Genomic DNA, 21,669 nt, shown 5'->3' with positions numbered 1-21,669 from the left:
ATATTACTTCACTCCCTTTAGGTTGGCTATTTTTTTTTTTTTAATGGAAAATAAGATGTGTCGGCAAGGATAGATAGGAAACTTCGTGCACTGCTGGTAGGAATGTAAAACAGTGCAGCCACTTGCAAGACCGTTATGGCAGTTCTTCAAAAAATTAAAAATAGAATTACCATATGATCCAGCAATTTCACTTCTGGGTATATATCCAAAAAAGTTGAAAGAAGGGTCTCAAGGAGATATCTGTACACTCATGTTCACAACAACATTATCCACCATAGCCAAAAGGTGGAAACAATCCAAATATCTACCAAGAGATGAATGGATTAAAAAAATCTGGGATATACATACAGTGGAAAATTATTCAGCCTTGAAATGAAGGAAATTCTGACACATGCCACAACATGGATGACCCTTGAAAACATTACGTTAAGTGAAAGAAGCTAGTTACAAAAGAACAAAAATTATGATTCCACTTATATGAGGTATCTATTCAAATTTATAAAGCCAGTAAAATGGTGATTGCCAGCGCCTGCAGAAAGAAAGGAAATGGGAAGTTAGTTTTTAATGGGTAGCAAGTCTCAGTTTGGGACGATGAAAGAAGTTCTGATAGATGGACTTGGAGGGCATTGTGCCGAATGAAAGAAGCCAGACAGAGAAAGACAAACACTGTATGATGTTACTTACACGTGGAATCTAAAACCTATAACAAACTAGTGAATATAACAAAAAAGAAGCAGACTCACAGATATAGAGAACAAACTAGTGGTTACCGGGGGTAGGGGGGCAAAAAAAGGGTGGGGAGTGGGAGGTACAAGCTATTGGGTGTAAGAGAGGCTACAAGGATGTGTTGTACGACACGAAGAATATAGCCAATATTTTGTAATAACCGTAAATGGAGTGTAACCTTTAAAAATTGTATAAAAAATATACACATTCAATAAATATTAGTTGTTTTACCTCAAAAAAATTCTGAAGATGAATAGTGGGGTGATAGTGACACAACAATGTGAATGTACTTAATGCCACTTAAAATACTTAAAAGGATAAATTATATGTTATGTATATTTTACCACAATAAAAATTTAAACCAAGTAAAAGTGCATTTTCATTTAGGTAAATGTTAGCAATGAGACCCAGACTGATACAATGAGAAACAGAAAGTTTCCTGCCTATGAACTCCCTGTCGTAAAGGGAAACTCTACTCATCCCAGCCACGGCTGCAGATTTCCTGGGCACTCTGGGTGGCTGCCACCATGTCCATCCTCGATTTCATGTCAGTGACACAAAGCCCATTGCGACTGTACCTTGTTTGGTGTCACGCAGTGGCAGGACACGACAGAATTTCTCAGTTCTTACCAAGGGAATATAGTAATCATCAACTTCACACAGTGAGAGTCTCAGATTGCCCACAATCTTATCTAGCTCTTGCCAGCAGGAACACTTTTTTATCTTAAGGTAATGAACGCTGAATCATTAATACAAATCAAGAGCTGAACGACGGAAAGTTACACACCCATGATTCAATCAAGATAAACGCCCAGAGTCCACATCCTCCCAACCCCTGTGATGTGGATGCTTATATTACCCAGCTATGATGAGCCAGTTCTGACTGAAACTGCTTCCCGCTGAAAATGGGCAGCAGAAAGTCTCCCAGGAGATTGTCTGTTAGGCAGCCTCCCCACTGTTTCTTGGGGAACACAGTGCAGTAAACAGATCACCTCAGGGGGCTGTCAAATAGACAAAACAGGAGTGAAGGTAACAAAATCAGCCCTTAGCAAACAACATAAACTGGCATTAATAAGAAGAAAATGGTGATTGAAAGAAAAGTATTACTTGAAAGTAATAAAGCCAAAATCAGGAGAAAAAAGCAGAAAGCAAAACCAAAGTAAGTGTAAATGAGAAAATAAATTAAAATGAAATTTGAAAATGACCTAACAACTTTTTAATAGAGAGAACTGAATCCACTCAAGCTCTTCAGGCTCCAACCTGGAGGCAGGTAAAGTGTGTGAACAATCAAGGCCACTTGCTTCTGTTCTGCAGGTGACAGCTGAGCTAGGACCCTTACCTGTGCACCTCTCCCCTGTATCCTCCTTTCATCCTTCCTCCCCTTCTCTGGTTGATTCTTGGCCTAAGGTAGTTCTTGAGGACCAGGCATTGGGTTCAGATTGATTTAGGGAATAATATACATCTTGATACATTTTTAGGGCTTCCTATGACTGAGGAAAGGACCAGCAAAGGACAAAGACTCAGGAAAAACTGATGCTCAGAGAGGTTGTGTCCAGATAAGAGTGCAGAAAAGCAAAGCCTGGCCTAGAACTGCTCTGTCTCTCATTTCCCTGAACCAAGACGCCCCAGGTCCTGAGCTGAGCTAGTCCACACCCCTTTATGAAGCAGGGAATGCGTTTTGTCCAACACTGAACTCCTCATCACTGGCTTCCAAACCTGGCAGGAACATCTGTGTCTATTCTACATCTCACTCCCAGTAGGGAGACAGAATTCACAGAGGCACCAAACAATCCAGCATCTTTGTTTCTATGTGGAACCCTGAGCAAAGATGGCAGACCCCTAAGAACAGAGCCACAGCCTGGGCTGGGACAACAGCAAAACCACATCACATAGATGTCCATTCAGGATCCTGAGGTCAGCAGTTCTCCAGGTCTTTTCTGACCACTGCCCTTGGGCACACCCTCACCTCCTAAACCCAGCCCTAAGGTGACCCAGACTTGCCTCTGCCCCACCAAGAACACGATTGCATTGTAAAGTCTTCCTCCCTCTCATCCTCTCTTTCTTCTGTGTGCTCTGGGAATCTATCTCACTGTAGGTAATTAATGATAATAATAATAATAAACAGGAAAATAAAGGGCTACTTCAATTATATGTTAGAATATTCCAGAGTAACACAGAAATTGACTATTGTGTAACCCTGAGCCTCAGTTTCTTCGTCTGTAAAATGAAGACACTCAATGGAGAAAGATTAAATGATATGACGCACCTGAAATGCTTATAACCATGCCTGGCTCACAATAAACACTCAGTAAATGTTAGACACCAACCACGGTTCTTCACCTTGACACAAACTCCAGCCTCCCTTTCTAGATGCCACTCCTTGTAGTACTCAGGAGTACTGTTTGCTCATTTTCTCACATTCCATTTGCCATGGGGTCCAGAAGCATTTCTTATCAATTTCTGGTCAATTCCAGATTAATCTCCTTCTTCCCTTACAAAAAGTGGACACAACAAACAAAATGAGAAAGTGCCTCTTTTCCTTTACGATAAGCATCGTTTGACTATAGCCACCTCTGTCCTTCCAGGCCACTGTCATGTTCACGTTGAGATATATTGGAGTTCTTACTCCAGAACCTGTGAATGTGAACTCATTTGGAAATCTGGTCTTTGCAGAAGTCACCAAGTTAAGATGAGGTCATGACAGTGGACCCTAATCCAATATGACCTGGGTTCTTACAAGAAGAGAAGAGACATGCACAGAGGGAAGATGAAATAAAGACACAGAGGAGAACACCCCATGACAGTGGAGGCAGAGATTGGAAGGATGATCTACAAGCCAAAGAACTCCAAGAATTACTGACAACATCATAAACTAAGAGAATGACCTGGAAGAGATTCTCCCGGGACCCTTGCCCTGGCCACGCCCTGCCAAGACATTGATTTTGGACTTCCAGCCTCCAGAATTACCAGAGAATAAATTTCTGTTGTTTTAAGCCCCTCATTTTCCAGTACTTTGTTACAGCAGTCCTAGGAAACTAACACAGGGATAGATTTAATTCCTTTCAGTTTAAAGGTGCTCTGTACTGTTTGACAGGGGAGGGTTTTCAAAAGACCCTAGATATCACAGTCAGGTTCCTTTAATAAGTGATTCATGTATTTATTATTTATTTAATCTAAGGATAGAAAACCTATTGGCGATATAATTCACTGACCATTTCACTTATGGGGATATATGAATGAAAAAAGTGTTGCCACATTAATTTTGCATTCCATTCTGATGATATTTTTTGGTAACTCTCAAATTTTCTTCCAATATGTAGGAGCTTTTCCTATGTCTGAATTTTCCATCAGTGGGAACTTTAGCTAATAAAGCGTTTGCTACAGCATACACAAGAGCTCCCCAGGGATCTCTTTCCACTGCTCAAGTAATTTTTCTCTTCTCTCTCTTCTAAGAAAGAAGGATATTGAATCATTAAAATGTTCAAAGCTCTGAGAGGAAGATAAGCCATTCAGGTTGAATGATTAAGAACATTAAAAAACACAGAAGACAGGAGTTCAAATCCAAATAAACTTCATTTGTCTAATGCACATCAAACATTATTTATTTTGAACTTCTCTCCCTTGGCCATAGGTGTAGTGCGAGGCTAAGTTCTGGTATTTCCACTGCCTGCCCTTCTTCGTTCTTACTCACAGCTCCTTCTAGAAAAATGCCCTGACCTTTGACTCTTCTTCAAAACTGCTCTTCCTTATCTCTTAACTGATCCCTCCTCAAGGACAAAGTGAAAGGTGGATTATGCCAATAAAATAAGCAGAGGGCTTCAAGCATACCACAGGGTAATCGGGAAGATGACTGGAAGGTGAGTCATGTGCTTCAGGTCTGGAGCTCACCCTATAGGTATGTAGGGTGCATGGCAGACAGATGCACTCCTGTCCATGCATCCAAACCTCTGTAACATAATCTCAGAGGCACCTTATCCTTTTATATGCCAGAAGAAAGTCACCTCACCATAAAACTCTTAGAAGAGAACATAGGCAAAACATTCTCTGGCGTAAATAGTACCAGTGTTTTCTTAGGTCAGTGTCCCAAGGCAATAGAAATAATAGCAAAAATAAACAAATGGGACCTAATCAAATGTACAAGCTTTTGTACAGTAAAGGAAACTATAAACAAAATGAAAAGACAACATACAGACTGGGAGAAAATATTTGCAAATGACGCAACCAAAAAGGGCTTGATTTCCAAAATATACAAACAGCTCATACAACTCAATAACAACAACAAAACCCAACTGAAAAATGGACAGAAAACCTAAATAGATATTTCTCCAAAGAAAACAAAAAAATGGCCAACATGCACATGAAAACATGTTCAGCACTGCTAACTGTTAGAGAAATGCAAATCAAAACCACAATGAGGTACCACCTCACACCAGTCAGAATGGCCAGCATTAAAAAGTCTACAAATAACAAATTCTGAGAGGGTATAGAGAAAAGGGAACCCTCCTACACTGTTGGTGGGAATGTAAACTGGTGCAGCCACTATGGAAAACAGTATGGAGGTTCCTCAAAAAACTAAAAATAGAGTTGCCATGTGATCCTGCAACCCCCCTCCTGGGCATATATCCAGAGAAAACTATTATTAGAAAAGATACATGCACCCCAATGCTCATTACAGCACTACTTACAATAGTCAAGACATGGAAACAACCTAAATGTCTATTGACAGATGAATGGATAAAGAAGATGTGGGGCTTCCCTGGTGGCGCAGTGGTTGAGAGTCCGCCTGCCGATGCAGGGGATGCGGGTTTGTGCCCCTGTCCGGGAATATCCCATATGCCGCGTGGGCCACGGCTGCTAAGCCTGCACGTCCGGGGCCTGTGCTTTGCAACGGGAGAGGAAAAAACACAGTGAGAGGCCCACGTACCGCAAAAAAAAAAAAGATGTGGTACTCATATGCAATGGAAAAAAAAGCCATAAAAGCCATAAAAAAGCATGAAATAATGCCATTTGCAGCAACACAGATGGACCTAGAGATTTTTTTTTCACATCTTTATTGGAGTATAATTGCTTTACAATGGTGTGTTAGTTTCTGCTTCATAACAAAGTGAATCAGTTATACATATACATATGTTCCCATATCTCTTCCCTCTTGCGTCTCCCTCCCTCCCACCCTACCTATCCCACCCCTCCAGGCAGTCACAAAGCACTGAGCTGATCTCCCTGTGCTATGCGGCTGCTTCCCACTAGCTAACTATCTTACGTTTGGTTGTGTTTATATGTCCATGCCTCTCTCTCGCTTTGTCACAGCTTACCCTTCCCACTCCCCATATCCTCAAGTCCATTCTCTAGTAGGTCTGTGTCTTTATTCCTGTCTTACCCCTAGGTTCTTCATGACATTTTTTTTTCTTAAATTCCATATATATGTGTGAGCATACGGTATTTGTCTTTCTCTTTCTGACATACTTCACTTTGTATGACAGACTCTGGGTCTATCCACCTCATTACAAATAGCTCAATTTCATTTCTTTTTATGGCTGAGTAATATTCCATTGTATATATGTGCCACATCTTCTTTATCCATTCATCCGATGATGGACACTTAGGTTGTTTCCATCTCCAGGCTATTGTAAATAGAGCTGCAATGAACATTTTGGTACATGACTCTTTTTGAATTATGGTTTTCTCAGGGTATATGCCCAGTAGTGGGATTGCTGGGTCATATGGTAGTTCTATTTGTAGTTTTTTAAGGAACCTCCATACTGTTCTCCATAGTGGCTGTACCAATTCACATTCCCACCAGCAGTGCAAGAGTGTTCCCTTTTCTCCACACCCTCTACAGCATTTATTGTTTCTAGATGTTTTGATGATGGCCATTCTGACTGGTGTGAGATGATATCTCATTGTAGTTCTGATTTGCATTTCTCTAATGATTAATGATGTTGAGCATCATTTCATGTGTTTGTTGGCAGTCTGTATATCTTCTTTGGAGAAATGTTTATTTAGGTCTTCTGCCCATTTTTGGATTGGGTTGTTTGTTTTTTGGTTATTGAGCTGCATGAGCTGCTTATAAATTTTGGAGATTAATCCTTTGTCAGTTGCTTCATTTGCAAATATTTTCTCCCATTCTGAGGGTTGTCTTTTGGTCTTGTTTATGGTTTCCTTTGCTGTGCAAAAGCTTTGAAGTTTCATTAGGTCCCATTTGTTTATTTCTGTTTTTATTTCCATTTCTCTAGGAGGTGGGTCAAAAAGGATCTTGCTGTGATTTATGTCATAGAGTGTTCTGCCTATGTTTTCCTCTAAGAGTTTGATAGTTTCTGGCCTTACATTTAGGTCTTTAATCCATTTTGAGCTTATTTTTGTGTATAGTGTTAGGGAGTGATCTAATCTCATACTTTTACATGTACCTGTCCAGTTTTCCCAGCACCACTAATTGAAGAGGCTGTCCTTTCTCCACTGTACATTCCTGCCTCCTTTATCAAAGATAAGGTGACCATATGTGCGTGGGTTTATCTCTGGGCTTTCTGTCCTGTTCCATTGAGATTATCATATTAAGTGAAGTAAGTCAGATAGAGAAAAAGAAATATCAGATGCTATCACTTATATGTGGAATCTAAAATACAACACAAATGAATTTATCTAGGAAACAGAAACAGACTCACAGACATAGAGAACAGACTTGCAGTTGCTAAGAGTGAGAAGGGGTGGGGGAGAGATGGATTGGGAGTTTGGGAATAGCAGATGCAAACTGTTATATATAGAATGGATAGACAACAAGGTCCTACTGCATAGCACAGGGAACTGTATTCAATATCCTGTGATAAAACATAATGGAAAAGAATGTGAAGAAGAATGTGTATATATACATAACTGAATCACTTTGCTGCATGGCAGAAATTAACACAACATTGTAAATCAACTATATTTCAATAAAATTAATTTTTGAAAAAGAAGAAAGTCACCCAAAAAGGTTTTCCTTAAGTTGAAATAGTACTTATTCTTATCTATATCATCTAGAATCTGTATTAGGAATATATTCACTGTGGAAATGACTTAGAATCTACTTACATGAAGGAAACTCAAGTCTAAATCCCAATTTGAGCTGAAAATCTCAAGTAAGTAATGAGTATATTTTTATATTTTTTATGTTTAATAAAAAGGCCATATAAATTGTTTGACTTCTAACAGTTACTACACAGATCTTATATTTGACATAATTTATGTCGAGTGTATTATCTGGGAAACAAGATCAGCACAAAAGCACCATGAAATAGAAAAGACGATAACTGAAAGCATTCCAAACACCAGCACAGAGAGACTGAGCATCGTATAGTTCATGGTCATCCAGAAAGACATCTGGGAAATGGCACCATTTTGGAAGCTGTTCATGTGGCAGAGACATGGCTTAGTGAATACTGCCTCAGTTTCCCATGAACCTCCCTATGTGACACAGGTAATGCAAAGGGTCCAGGATGGATGATGCTGCAGGCAGTGGGCTGCTTTAGAGGATCAAGCACCATGCTTGGGGGATTCACTGCTCTTATAATGAGAAGATGCAGACCTGCTCCTTGTCTGGGGGAGGTTGGCCTCTCATCTCTCAGGATTGCTGTTTCTCTAGCACACCCTGAGAAGGGCCTGGATAAAAGGCAGCTAGAGTCTTCACTCTTAGCCTATCCAGAAAGAGCACACAGGCACTCAAGGTCCATGTGGATTGCATCTCCCCACATATCTTGAGGGTATTTCAGTGGGTAAGGGAACCAAATAAAAACACACTATTTAGGGGAGGATGCAGAGAAATTGGAACTCTTGTGGAAATCCAAAATGGTGTGGCCACTATAAAAAACAATATGAAAGTTCCTCAAAAAAAAGTAAAAATAGAATTAGCATAAGCTCCAGCAATTCCTCTGCCAGGTATATGTTCAAAACAACTGAAATCTGGATCTTGAAGGGATATTTGTATACCCATGTTTATCACAGCATTATTCACAATAGCCAACAGGTACAAACAACCCAACTGTCCATAGATGGATGAATAGATCTCTTAGTCCATTCAAGTTGATATAACAAAATACCACAGACTGGGTGGTTTATAAACAATAGAAATTTATTGCTCACAGTTCTAGAGGCTGACAGTCTGAGATCAGGGTGCCAGCAAGTTTGGGTGAGGGCCCTCTTCTGGGTCTCAGACTTCTGTTGCATTCTCTCATGTTGGAATCAGGTAGGGATCTCTCTGGAGCCTCTTTATGAGTCACTAAGCCCTTTCTTAGTGGAAGACTTAGTCACTTCCCAAAACCCCCTACCTACTAATACTATCACCTTAAGGGGTTAGGATTTCAACGTATGAATTCTGGTGGGAAACATTCAGACCTTAGCAACTGATAAACAAAATCTGGTATATACATACAATAGAGCATTATGCAGCCCTAAAAATAAGGAAATTCTATCATGTGCTATAATATGGATACTCAAGGACATTATGCTACTTGAAATAAACCATCACAAAAGGACAAATACTGTATGATTCCACTAATATGAAGTATATAAGGTAGTCAAAATCATTGAAACGGATAGTAGAGAGATGGTTGCCAAGGGCTGAGGGGATGGGGAGGGAAATTTGTGCTTACTGGGTTTAAGTTTGTTTTACAAGATGAGAAAGATTTAGAGATCTATTCCACAACAATGTGAATATACTTAACACCACTAAACCGTACACTTAAAAATGGTAAGGATGGTAAATTTAATGTTATTTTTTTTACCACAATTAAAAAACTATTTTGTATTTCCTTTGTTTTTTTCCTCTAATCCTTTCAAAACCTGGTATTGAATTGAACAGCAATATATGCATGTAGTTTAAAATACCATTCATCGCGTACTCATGGCATATCTTTACCCAGAATGAGAAATGCTATTAATAATTTATCTTGTATGCTTCCAGAAATAGTCTATATATATGTACATGCACATATACGTACATGTTCATCTTGGAAATTTCTAATGGAAGCACAATAAATACATCCCTTTTTCTAGCTGTAAAAAAAAATGTTTCTTAAATCTCTTATTATGAATAAATGTATTTGATAATCTTGTACACATGAAACTTAAATAATGTTTTAAACCAATGTTACCTCAAATAAATAAATAGATCAATTAATTAAATAACCTCATTGTTTTCAAAGGAATGAATTCCATATAATATTATATTATTCCATAAAATGGAGTATCATCATTTATTGGTGTTCACCTATTGACAGAAAACTGGATCTTGACTGTAAACAATGCACTTAGTTTTCTCACAGGCACTTTCTGTGCACCTCTGAGTGTTCCTGTAGGACTAACTCCTAGAAGTGGAATTGTTACTTGGTGTAGACGATATACTGACAGGACTTAGAAGCATTGTTCCTTTTGCACTGTCATCTTCAACGCTCTAAATAGTGGGTGCTTTTGAACACTTAAGTTTATAGAAATTGTCCTCCAAGGACGTGCATAATGCTGTGATAAACATGGGTGTACAAACATCTCTTCAAGATCCCGCTTTGGGTGTATACTTTGAGCATATACCCATCTAATGCCATTTTATGCTCCTACCAGCACTGTCTGAGAGTGCCTCCTTCCCAAGCCCTAAGGAAGAGGATACCCATCCTGTATCATCACTTTATTCATCTCTAACATGAATCCTCTGTACTGTGGTAAGGTGGTTTGAGTGTGGGCCCTGCAGCCAGACAGCTGGGGTTCAAATCCTTGTTACATCACTAACTAGTTCTGTGATTTGAGGAGAGTGAACTTGAACTTTTCATGCCTCAGTGTCCTTTTCTGTAAACTGGGCATAAGGGGGCTATTGTGAGGATGTGTTTAATAAATATGTATAAAGCACATGAAGCAGTGTCAGGCACTCACTAAGTACTCAGTATAACACTTCCTACTGGTTTAATATTTTTCTTTAAATTGATTCTCTTTCTAACCTTAGTTTTATGCTAAATGCTATGTAATAATATCATAGATCAGATGTGTACTATTTATATCTTATTCTGAAAGACATCAAATTACATGCATACATTTAAAATGAAAAGAAAGTTTTCCTAGGACACAATTTGAAAAGGACTGTCCTAAGCAAGAGTATTAGCAAAGGTTTTGTACAGTTCAAGTGTGAGAGGTTACATTGTGTCACAATGATGTTGTAATTTTTATTTCTTCATACTGGATCCATACATCATACCTTAAATAGATACAAAGTAGACTAGACCAGGGGTAAGCAACCTAAACCCAGAACCAGCTGGCTGTGTGGCTTTTTAAATAAAGTTTTATTGGAACACTGCCACACACGTTCATTTACATATTGCTTCTGGCTACTTTCACACAACAGCAGAGTTGAGCAGTCACAACAGAGACTGCATGGCCTACAAAACCAAAAATATTTATTATCTGTCCCTTTGTAGAGAAAGTTGGCTGGCCCCTGGTCTAAACCAATATTTCTCTCTGTCTGAGACCCTTAAACATGCTAGAACAGCATCCAGCTTCTCAACTGCTGCCCTTATCTTAACTACTCTGAAAAAGTTTGAGGTTTGCTGATCAGAAATTCTCAACATCTCAGAGTTTTGAGACTGTGATATTAATATTAAAAGAAAGTACTCAAAGCCTGTTTTCCTCTTTTGCAAAATTTAAAAATTTCATCATTGCTTTTGTCTATACAAATTTATAAAATGTGCTCTGCATCAAAGGCAGAAAATTGTTCTAACTGTTAAGTGGCATAGGACTGCAGAGTGCAGAAACCACAGGAGTTATCAAGGGCTGTGAACACAGCAGTGCTCTAAACACTCCACCTCTGCTGTGGGCCATTTTCTCAAGATCCCAATTAGTTTGGTACCAAACCACCTGAGTCTTTTATGTCAAAACAACAGACCCAGGAAATCACCCATGAATAGCCTGAAGGACACACCATATCTGTGCATTCTGTACATTTACGTTATGTGTGCAAATTGTAGAATTTGTAGACTTTGACTGTTGTTCCCTATGAGACCCACTATTAGTACAACATCCTATGAAGCTAAGCTGCCAGAACTGCAGTCACGAGGAAGAATTTCCATGAAATCCTGGTGAGATGCTCCCTGAGCTGTCCTGCCTTCCACCTTCCTAAAACTTGGCTCAGCAACACTTCCTTTCAATGAGTCTGCTGCCGGAGCACCTTTTTTGGTAAAAATTCACTTTTTCCATCATTTACATTTCTTGATTAAAAACAATATTTTTGCCATCTCCCAAATGAATAAAAAATTCTACTTATAAAGCTATTTCCCCCACAACTCTGCCATACTCTGTTCATATTACTGTTTAAGATTTACCTTTTTCATAAAATATATCCTAATTTCCATATATCTCTAATAACACCACTTCTGCAACTACTTCATTCTATGAAAAGTAAAACTGTAATTTGTAAGATGTCTCAAGAGTTGCTATTTATTCTGCTACATATTTAAAATTCTACTCACCACCACATCCCTCCCTCCCAACCCGATAACACGTGGCAATTCAAATAAGCAAAATCGTTACTTTTGCAAAGCAATAAAGTAGGTACAAAGGATACTGGGATAAACAAGCTGTAGTCCCTGATGCCAGAACTGATGGGAAATAAGCACGAGGTGAATAAATATGGCAAGAGAAAAGTAACACTTGAGAAATAAAAATGAAAAATCCTAGGAGTAGAAAAAGAGGGGAGTGTCTACACAATTTTAGTACAGAGTAAAGGGGATTTGAGTGAAGGTTTTCAGGTTGGGAAGGATTGTAATCGACAAATGGAAGGAAGGATGCTCCACACCCACCGAATGCAGCTGGCCCTGGCAAGAGGCAGTTGTTAATGGATCCTGGATTTCCAGGGACCCATCGGTTACTTTGTGGTAGCAGCTCAGATGTCTCATTCACTTCTCTGCCTCAACCTTTTCAGCTGCTCTGAGAGTTTTTGACAGACCAAATCCAGCTTTTATCTCTATTGTCACTGAGACCTGCAATGAAGGGCAAATGGAACCACCCCTCTCTCTGGTTCAGTAGGGCAACATCTTTGTACAACTTTGTGGGGAAAAAGTGTTAAGCCTCTTGTTACACTTAGGCTTGGCACCGAAAGCCTCCCATCACACAAGCAGCGTCACACAGTGGGCTAAGTTTTAACTTAACTAACCATCTGGGTTGAGGTCTGTTTGAGAGCAGCAACTTTTCCTTAACTCAGTCTAACAACTCCTTATTGAGAATCTGTAATAGGCCTGGCCCTCTGAGGAGATTAATGCCTAACCTAATGGCTCTCAGAGCCCAGGAGGGGGAGACATGTACAGAAAATTCAACTGTGGTCCACAGCGGTAAGTGCAATCAACAAGACTGTCCATGGTACAAAGTCACTGCCTCGGGGAACAATGCGCTTGACGTAATGAGGTGAATGGTTAGGAAGGAGAGGGCCGTGTTCCTGACAAGGCCAAGTACATGCAAGAGATCGATACAGAATCATTGAAATGCTGCTCCTATTCTGACCAAAACCACCCAGTCTCAGAGCCAAACTTGAAATCAGCAAGCCTGGAGCTGGCACAAGCCCCAGACAGCCAAGGCACACTCTGCAGACTCTTCTTTGCAACCTCCTACCTGGCGTGGGGCTTGGCTCTGTTGAGTCATCAACTCATTAGCAATAAATGTATTAACCTAGACCTGAAATAAACCAACATATGTTTAAATGACTGAATTAGCAGGAATCTCTGTCAAGAGAATTTCCGATCCTTCTACCGATAGAGCTTCACACTTAGCAGAGTGTCTGCTTCCTTACATACAAACCCTCCTTATCTCTGAGTCCAGTTTTTCTTATTATGATTTGACACTGTTCTCATCCCTCTTTATCTTGAAACTACACAGTCATATGATCTTTCTATTTATACCAAGTAAACATAATTCTTTTAAACCTGAATCCAATATTCTTTATTAATTTGATTATGCAATATTTCAAACATCCCCCCAAAACAGATATACATGTAATGATAATCTAGATTTATTTTAACAAGGCAAATAGTTTGCCATATGTGCATCAGCTCTTTCTCTTAAATAAATGAAGTGGTGCAGGTGTAACAAACGGTCCCCATCCCAACGGCCACGCTTCCAGTATTTCCCTGTCTTTTTTCTGCCCTGCAAATTTGGGGTCACCTTTGTTGCTCTCTTAGAGCACTGTGAGACTGTTGTGCATCTTTCAATACAATATTAATTAGCCTCATTAATTAGTCTACTTGGTGTTCTAGGTTGGAAATGATCTAAAGAAGAGCAAAGTTTCAAACGATTTGCTATGTCTACCTTATATTCATTTAAGGATATACTGCTACCTATGTTTTCAAGGTGAAAGAAATCTATCAAATAGAATTATTTATACTAGAACTTATGTTTATTTCAAGTAATTTCTTTTCTTATTTTTCTCAAATATATTTTGCCAGTCCTTTCTTAGAAGAATGCCTTTTTCACACAAAGGGCCTGCATAGGAAGAAAAATCCACTTAAATTTAAAATGCATTTTGAGTAACAATTTCCATCTTAAATTCACAAAGGATATAATGAATTAGAGGAGTTCTGATGAGTTTTTAATATGAAGAATAAACTCCTAATGAATGCAGAGTAGAGAGATTCAGGAAATATTATAGTTCTCAAAGATAGGACTAACTTTAACCACTTGATTGTTACTCACTGATAACAATGAGAAAATACCTGGGCTCCACCCACCTAGGTTGGTGACTATCAGGGAGAAAGAGGGTGTCTTGCAGTCAAAGGGCACTGGAGCAAGGTTCCTGAGGTCCTGTTAACAGAAAGCATCACCTGTTCAGGCTAACACGTGCGTGGGATAAGCTGCATCCTGGAGCAGGGGGCACAGTCCCCTCTGATCCAGGCAGCTGGAGGAGAGTTAAGGGGCAAAACAATTTCCCCCAAAGATGGGACTTGGTTCATCCCAGTCAGTGCTTCTCACAATCTAGCTTGTACTGGAATCACCTGCTCATCTTGTTAAAATGCAGATTCTATTCAATAGGTTGGGGTGAGGGCTGAGATTCCATATTTGTATCAAGATCCCAGGTGACGCTGCTGGTCCATAGGTTACATGTTGAGTAGCAGGACTCATGGCAATGTAGGTCCTTTAATTCATAGAGAAAAAGGGAAGGCGAGGAGTAGAAAGGTAAGATGTATAAGAAGAGGAAAGCAGAGAAATAGAAAAGAAAGCAACAGGTCATGGAGAGAGAGTGAAAGAGAGAGAGAGAGAGAGAGAGAGGGAAAGGAAATTTGATAATATGGCCCTCCCAGCATCCCTCCCTTCTAAGTGCCCCCCATTAGGGTGGACATAAAGTCTTTACATGGCCCCACCCACCCATCCAGGGGCTTCGGTGCTAAGTGTAGGGTGGGCTGGGAGCCGTCCTGATCAGATCAGCTCTTCACAGGTGGTGAGATCTGAGACTCCCCTGAGCCAGAGCCAAGTAAGTCTGAGCCTTTCCTCAGATTTTTGAACCAATATAGGAAAATGAATGCCAGAAGCTAATCCACAGAAGGCACAGGGCAGGGCTGCCTCTTAGTTACACACATGCCAGAGACCCAGCTAAATCCTCCCTTCTCCGTGTGGTCAGATTCCCAAATTACCTAGACTGATTCAAGTTGATTTTCTAGAATTTGTAACAATACAGATAGAAGAGGGATATAGGGAAAAATGGAGAGAGGAGAGAGAAATAAGGAGAAAAATATTTAATGATAGGTGAAAAAAATAGATAAGGAAAGAATAGAAGGGTAGAGGAGAAGAGGGAGAAATAGTAAGATGAGAATGAAGACAAGGTATTGATAAAATAGAAGAAAAAACACCCAGGAATTGCAGGAGGAAAGGTCCCCATGGCCAACAGGGACCCAGTGGTCCCTGGGCCAGAGGAGCCTCAACAGAGGACACCATTGCAGTGGACACCATTAGCCACGGTCTCCCGGGAGGAGAGGGCTCTCATAGCATCAGCCCATTGTTCCCAAACAACTGGAATGGGGAGGGAGAAGAGACAGAGTCAGGGCAGGCAGGTGGCCTGGGAAGGACAAGGCTTGCTATAGGGTCCGAAGAAGACCAAATAGGTGTCCAGGAGGGTAGTGATGGAGCTGCCCCAACACCCCTCTAGAATACGGCCAGCGCTCTAGACTTCCCACTCACGGACCTCTCCTGCCCACCAGGGAGGCTCACAGAGCCAGACTCAGAGCAGGACAGTGGTTGGAGCCCACACCTCTCCCCAGCCCGGTCCAGAGGCCCCCAGGGAGCTCAGAGCTCACATTAGCTTGCAGGTAAGAATCCTGGTTTGCAAGCACTGCCCCACAAAATTCTTGTAATGAATCTAAGAGTCAAAGTAGATTGATGTAAGTGTTTGCTGACATACTCTCAGGGAAACAGTAGAAAATAAACATTAGTGAACTTTGTCAGTGATCACTGATCTGTTGCATTGCTCACTTCAATGCTGTTCTATGATCCTCAGTGTCCTAAGACTCTGGCTATTTTCTGATTTAGTCGGGCTGAAGTTGCAAACTCATCTTCTAAGTCCTATGGATGTTTAGCATCAAGCTTGGTCAAGCCACCTGGTTTACTAAATGACCGATATAAACCATGATTGTTCACATCGTATAGGAAACGCACCCCTTCTAAACTTGTTCGAACAGTGATACTTCTTCCACTACATTTCAAGTGAGGACATTTACTCTGCACATCAAAAGAGTTTGTATGTCCTGAGATGTAGTGCATCCCTTGGTGAGAGATGGTGATGCCTTTTCTGTCATGTAAGACACATTCCCATATTTCTATTTAAATAAAACCCTTTTGGAATGTATTTCACAGATCTGAGTATTTAATTTATTTGGTTATTTTCACAAAGAAATCCAGTTCAGCCATGGAAGCAGTCACTCATTAAGAAAAAATATTAAAGTGGAACATATCATCAGTGAAGAACATAATTTCTTTTTTTTAAGAAAATTAATTTGGATAACTAACCTTCAGTAACTGGACCTGCAGTCCTCAAATCCTTTAGTCAAAGACTTTGTGGCTAGCCATGTCTCAATTTTATAATTTTGAGAATTTAGAGGGGTATACATTGCATTTCACATATTAATTAAGATTCCATGGCAAACATGTGGCAAAGCATATGGACAACTTGCCCAAAGTAACATAAGTAAAGACCTTTTGTCTTATTATCATCTCATGTCCATTTTCAGTAAGGAGTTAGGATAGACCTTTTTCTCAGAGTTTTCGGAATTTGGAAAGAGTTAACATGTATTAGTGGACAAAGTTAGCACAGACAGCAGATAGACCCAGAAGAACAAGAAAAGTCATTAAAAAAAATTACGACAGGGAGAATATCCACAAAACTTTTAAGGCCAGAGAAGGAGTGCTTGATTTGGACTTTCTTTTTTTTTTGCGGTACGCGGGCCTCTCACTGTTGTGGCTTCTCCGGTTGCAGAGCACAGGCTCCGGACGCGCAGGCTCAGCGGCCATGGCTCACGGGCCTAGCTGCTCCATGGCATGTGGGATCTTCCCGGACCGGGGCGCGAACCCGTGTCCCCTGCATCGGCAGGCGGACTCTCAACCACTGCGCCACCAGGGAAGCCCCGCCACTATATTCTTGACCCTACTTCCCCAAGGGTGCCTGACCTTTAAAGAAATCAGCAGGTGGTGATGCTTACATATGATTCCTCTCCAACCTGCTTAACTAAAAACAAGAATTTTTAGAGTTGCTCAATCAGATGGGATTGGAGCAGGGCAAAAATATGAACCTTAATTAATACAATGAAGAATAAGTAGGCATTAACTATTAGTTAACTAATTTTGAAAAATAATATTTAATTTTGAACAAAAGTTCTCTATATAAGTAGATGTTTCATTAAGCTTTTACTTACTTAAGCAATATTGACCTTAACCCTGCTTTGGACTTGGTGTTCTTAGAATGAGCACAGCATTAATATCTGCTTCTGATCATACACATGGCAACTACTTGTTTGGAAACCCTAGGTCAGCCAGCCCTAAAAACACTCACATATCCCCTCCCACTTTGTTCTTTTATCTAGTATTAGACAGCTAACTAGTTTTTCTTGATTCAATTTGCATCAACATTTATTGACTAACTAATAAAAGCACCAGGGATAAGAAATTAAGTAGAACACAATCTATTAAGTTATAATAAGTTACAGAGTTCTAAGGAAATTCAAATGAGGGCAGTTTGTTACCCAACGAATATTATCATTTTGTTGACTATTAGTTTTATAGATAATCTATGTGCTAAGACATAACGGATTTTTAGCTGACAATTTTCTTCTTACCCTGAATTAAGAAAAAAAATTTTTTTCAGTTATATAACATTCTTAGCCTAAATTAAATGGAAGATACACTGTGTATTTTTTATTGTGGTAATAAGATATACATAACAAAAAGTTTAGCATTTTAGCCACTTTGAAGTGTACAGTTCCGGACATTAACATTCACATTGTTGTGCAAACATCACCACCCTCCATCTCAAGAACTTTTTCATCTTCTCAAACTGAAACTTTGTCTCCATTAAAGCACTTACAGGCCATTCCTCCCTTCCCCCGGCTCTTGGCGACCATCTAAATTATATTTTTAATAAGAAGAAAAAAGTAATTTCTCCTCCACCTGATGAATCTTCTTCAGGCCACACCCCAACAGCCAATTGCAAACCTGCTGCAGACCTTTACAACACTCCACTTTTAGAGCTTCTCATTCAGAGCAGACTGTGATTTAAAGGTATGAAATGCTAAATATATATAATAAATTACATATATTTTAATATTCAAAAAGTTAAGCAAACAAAATTTAATTCTTCTAAAAGGAGCATGGATATGTAATCAGAAGTAGAAACGATGTCCCTGATGTAAAATAGTTATGATTCCAAAGAATTCTAGGGATCTATTGTCCATAAATTACAAGGGGCCACATGGTGCCCAAGTTCCGGTTGGAGCAGGAACTCAACACATCCCTCAACAAGTCCTCCACAGAGAGACTCTCCATGACATTTTTTTTTACATGTTCAGGGTCTTTCAGAAATTTCACTTTATCAGAGGGCATAGAGAAAATGAATTTCCTTTATTTAAAAATGCTGAGGCAATATAAACTATTGTGTTTGTTATAAAACAAAAATAAAATCAGTCATATGTGACTTATTTATTCCTTAGACTTCACACTATTTAAAGGAATGATGGGAAGACATTTTCAATATTTCGCTACATTATAAAATTGTTTCTTATTTATTTCATAAATTAGCCATGGACGGTGTATTCTGGAATGTCACATGTGGCTTACATTCAGTGGAAACATTTTCAGGTAACTTAGGAGGCTCTGTTTCTATACTTGATCTGACAGATGGGCAGCAACATGCAGTAACTGGCATAATTCATACTCCGACAGACTGCTTTTCAATAAAGCACATACCCAGATGCTCTCCTCTCGTCGATATTGCTTCCAGTTCCTCCTGCCATCGCTGAACATCAGGAGGTAGCTGGTCACCCAGTTGGAGCTCCCGTATCCTCCCTGGGTGGCCACAGCTGTGACCTCCATTCTTTCTCCAAGGTCAATCTGCAGCCACTGGTATTTATTTGACACAAGGGGAGACCAGCCACCAGCCCCTTTTCGTGGGAATAAAAATAAGAAAACCGGTAAGGACAGAGAAATCTTTGAAATCTATATTAACCTGTACGAATGGGATCATAAATAAGATTTATGAAAATCATAGTTTCAAATTCTGCATTATATAATGCTTCATAATTATACAAACACACATTATACAAACATAATTATACACACATACACATAATTATACACACATAATTATACACATTACACATACAAACATAATTATACACACATAAATATACACACATAATTATACAAACACACATACACACAAACACAAAATAAAAACACAGGTTAAATGTAAATGGATGAAGCTTATATTAATTGTTTTGTTTCTTAGTTCATAACCCCTGACTCTCTGGTATTGGGGTGTCCCGCTAAGTGAAATTGCTTAATGGAATAGGTGGACAACTAAACACCATGCCATTACATCAGTGCTTGGAACTAGTGTCTTTATTGGCTTCAATGCATGACTTGCCCTTTGTTGGACATAAAGGAAAATAAAGCTAGAATACCTTAATTCTGGATTCCCAGCATGAGGAGGTACAATGTTGAATATTGGGATAACAAAGATGGCTACGGCTTAGCCCTACACTCAAGGTGCTTACAGAATCATAGGAGAAGCAGACATTTCACAGAACGATTTGAAATGTAATATGGGAGGGGTGGAGGTGAAAGTGCTTTCTGTGTAGGGAGGGAGAGTTCTAAAAAGGCAGCAAGGAGGGTGAGAGAGAACCCAGAGGAAGTGAATAAGGAGGAGTTTCTCAGGTATTCAAGACAATAGGTGCAGAGTGGAAATTACTGTGCTTTGTTTTCTCCAGTGCCTGTGAGAAACCGAAGAATTAGGGATACCTGTGAATGTATTATTGATATATTTTGTTCTTCTAGTTTAACAGAAACATGGGTTTTGAATTTGGATTTAGATGTCATATTAAATTTTCTGAATTTAAATTATTATGCAATATAAAAATTGGGAAATAGGTTTGAAATGCATTCTGGAACTGATATTTTGCTAATTGTCCGTGTCTAGAAAACACTGTGTCATGTAAACAGTCCCTAACACAAAAAAGCCAGCTTTAAAAATAATTATTCCCCAGGCTTCCCTGGTGGCTCAGTGGTTGAGAGTCCGCCTGCCAATGCAGGGGACGCGGGTTCGTGCCCCGGTCCGGGAAGATCCCACATTCTGCGGAGCGGCTGGGCCCGTGAGCCATGGCCGCTGAGCCTGGGCGTCCGGAGCCTGTGTTCCGCAGCGGGAGAGGCCACAACAGTGAGAGGCCCGCATACCACACACAAAAAAATTATTCCCCATTGTCCTGACATCTATTTTGAGGCTCTCATAATAAGGTCTGACACTTTAGACAACATTTATTATCTTTTTATTCGGGGCTATTATTAACATCCATGTCCTGTTTACAAAAGCTGTTACGACCAAGTACATGTCAGGCGGTGTGTGACATGGCTACAAGACAGCTCAAAGGAAAATGGAAGTGGAGCACTTACATCCGGGTGTGGAGGTGAAACTAGCAAGTGGGCACATCTGTTGCTTCACTATGTCCTCCACTAACTGCACTACATGTATAACCCTTAGCAAAATTTAAAGCGTACAAATTCTTTAAAAACTTTCTAAGATTTCCTCATTTCCTGCAATCTTTATTCCAAAATTTCCTCTCAACCACAAGCACAATGTCTTTTCCTTTGATCCACATCTTAAATACGCCACAACTCTGGTGGTTCTGTAATGTATTTTTAAACTTTTTATTTTGAAATAATTTCAGATTTACAAACGAGTTGCAAAGATGGGATAGGGAATTCCTGTCTACTTTTTACTCAGTGTGTCCTAATGTTAATATCTTACATCACCATGGTATTTTGATCAAAACTAAGCTATTAACACTGGTACAATGGTAACAAAACGACAAATTATTTTGATGTCTCCAGTTTTTCCCCTAACTCCCTCTTTCTGTTCCAGGATCCCACATTGCATTTAGTCACCTTGTCTCCTTAGTGTCTTCCAACCTGTGATAATTTTCAGTCTTTGTCTTTAATAACAAGATTGATCACCACCCAACACCTCCCTGCTACTTCTACTGATTTGTGCAAAGGTCCCATCTAATGTTTGATGAATGGTAAGTCCTTCTGGGTTCTAGCTGAGGGTTAACTAATAGTCTCAAGTAACATTACTCTGCAACTGCCTGTAATTTTATAATAATTGCCAAAAGAAGTCAGAAATTAGGTGTTGGCATTTAGCTGATCCTTTTAACTTAAAGGTTCTACATTTGAAGTTTTATATGAATCAGTTTA

At 39.6% G+C, this 21,669-nt stretch overlaps 1 protein-coding gene across 4 annotated transcripts in view; it reads right to left on the bottom strand.

Moving 5' to 3' along the window:
- Nucleotides 1-21,669, bottom strand: part of LOC116755474 (contactin-associated protein-like 3) — a 155,617-nt gene that overhangs the window by 129,785 nt on the left and 4,163 nt on the right. For all 4 annotated transcript variants that reach the window (XM_032634987.1, XM_032634988.1, XM_032634990.1 and 1 more), the window contains exon 2: nt 19,168-19,361. In XM_032634987.1, coding sequence (XP_032490878.1) covers nt 19,168-19,293 — 126 coding nt within the window. In that variant the 5' untranslated portion in view covers nt 19,294-19,361. The remainder of the gene's footprint in view (nt 1-19,167; nt 19,362-21,669) is intronic.

This window comes from Phocoena sinus, chromosome 6 (assembly GCF_008692025.1).
Source record: "Phocoena sinus isolate mPhoSin1 chromosome 6, mPhoSin1.pri, whole genome shotgun sequence".
NCBI lineage: Eukaryota > Metazoa > Chordata > Mammalia > Artiodactyla > Phocoenidae > Phocoena > Phocoena sinus.
The sequence above is the reverse complement of the archived record's forward strand: the minus strand, read 5'-3'. Positions and strand labels throughout refer to the sequence as shown.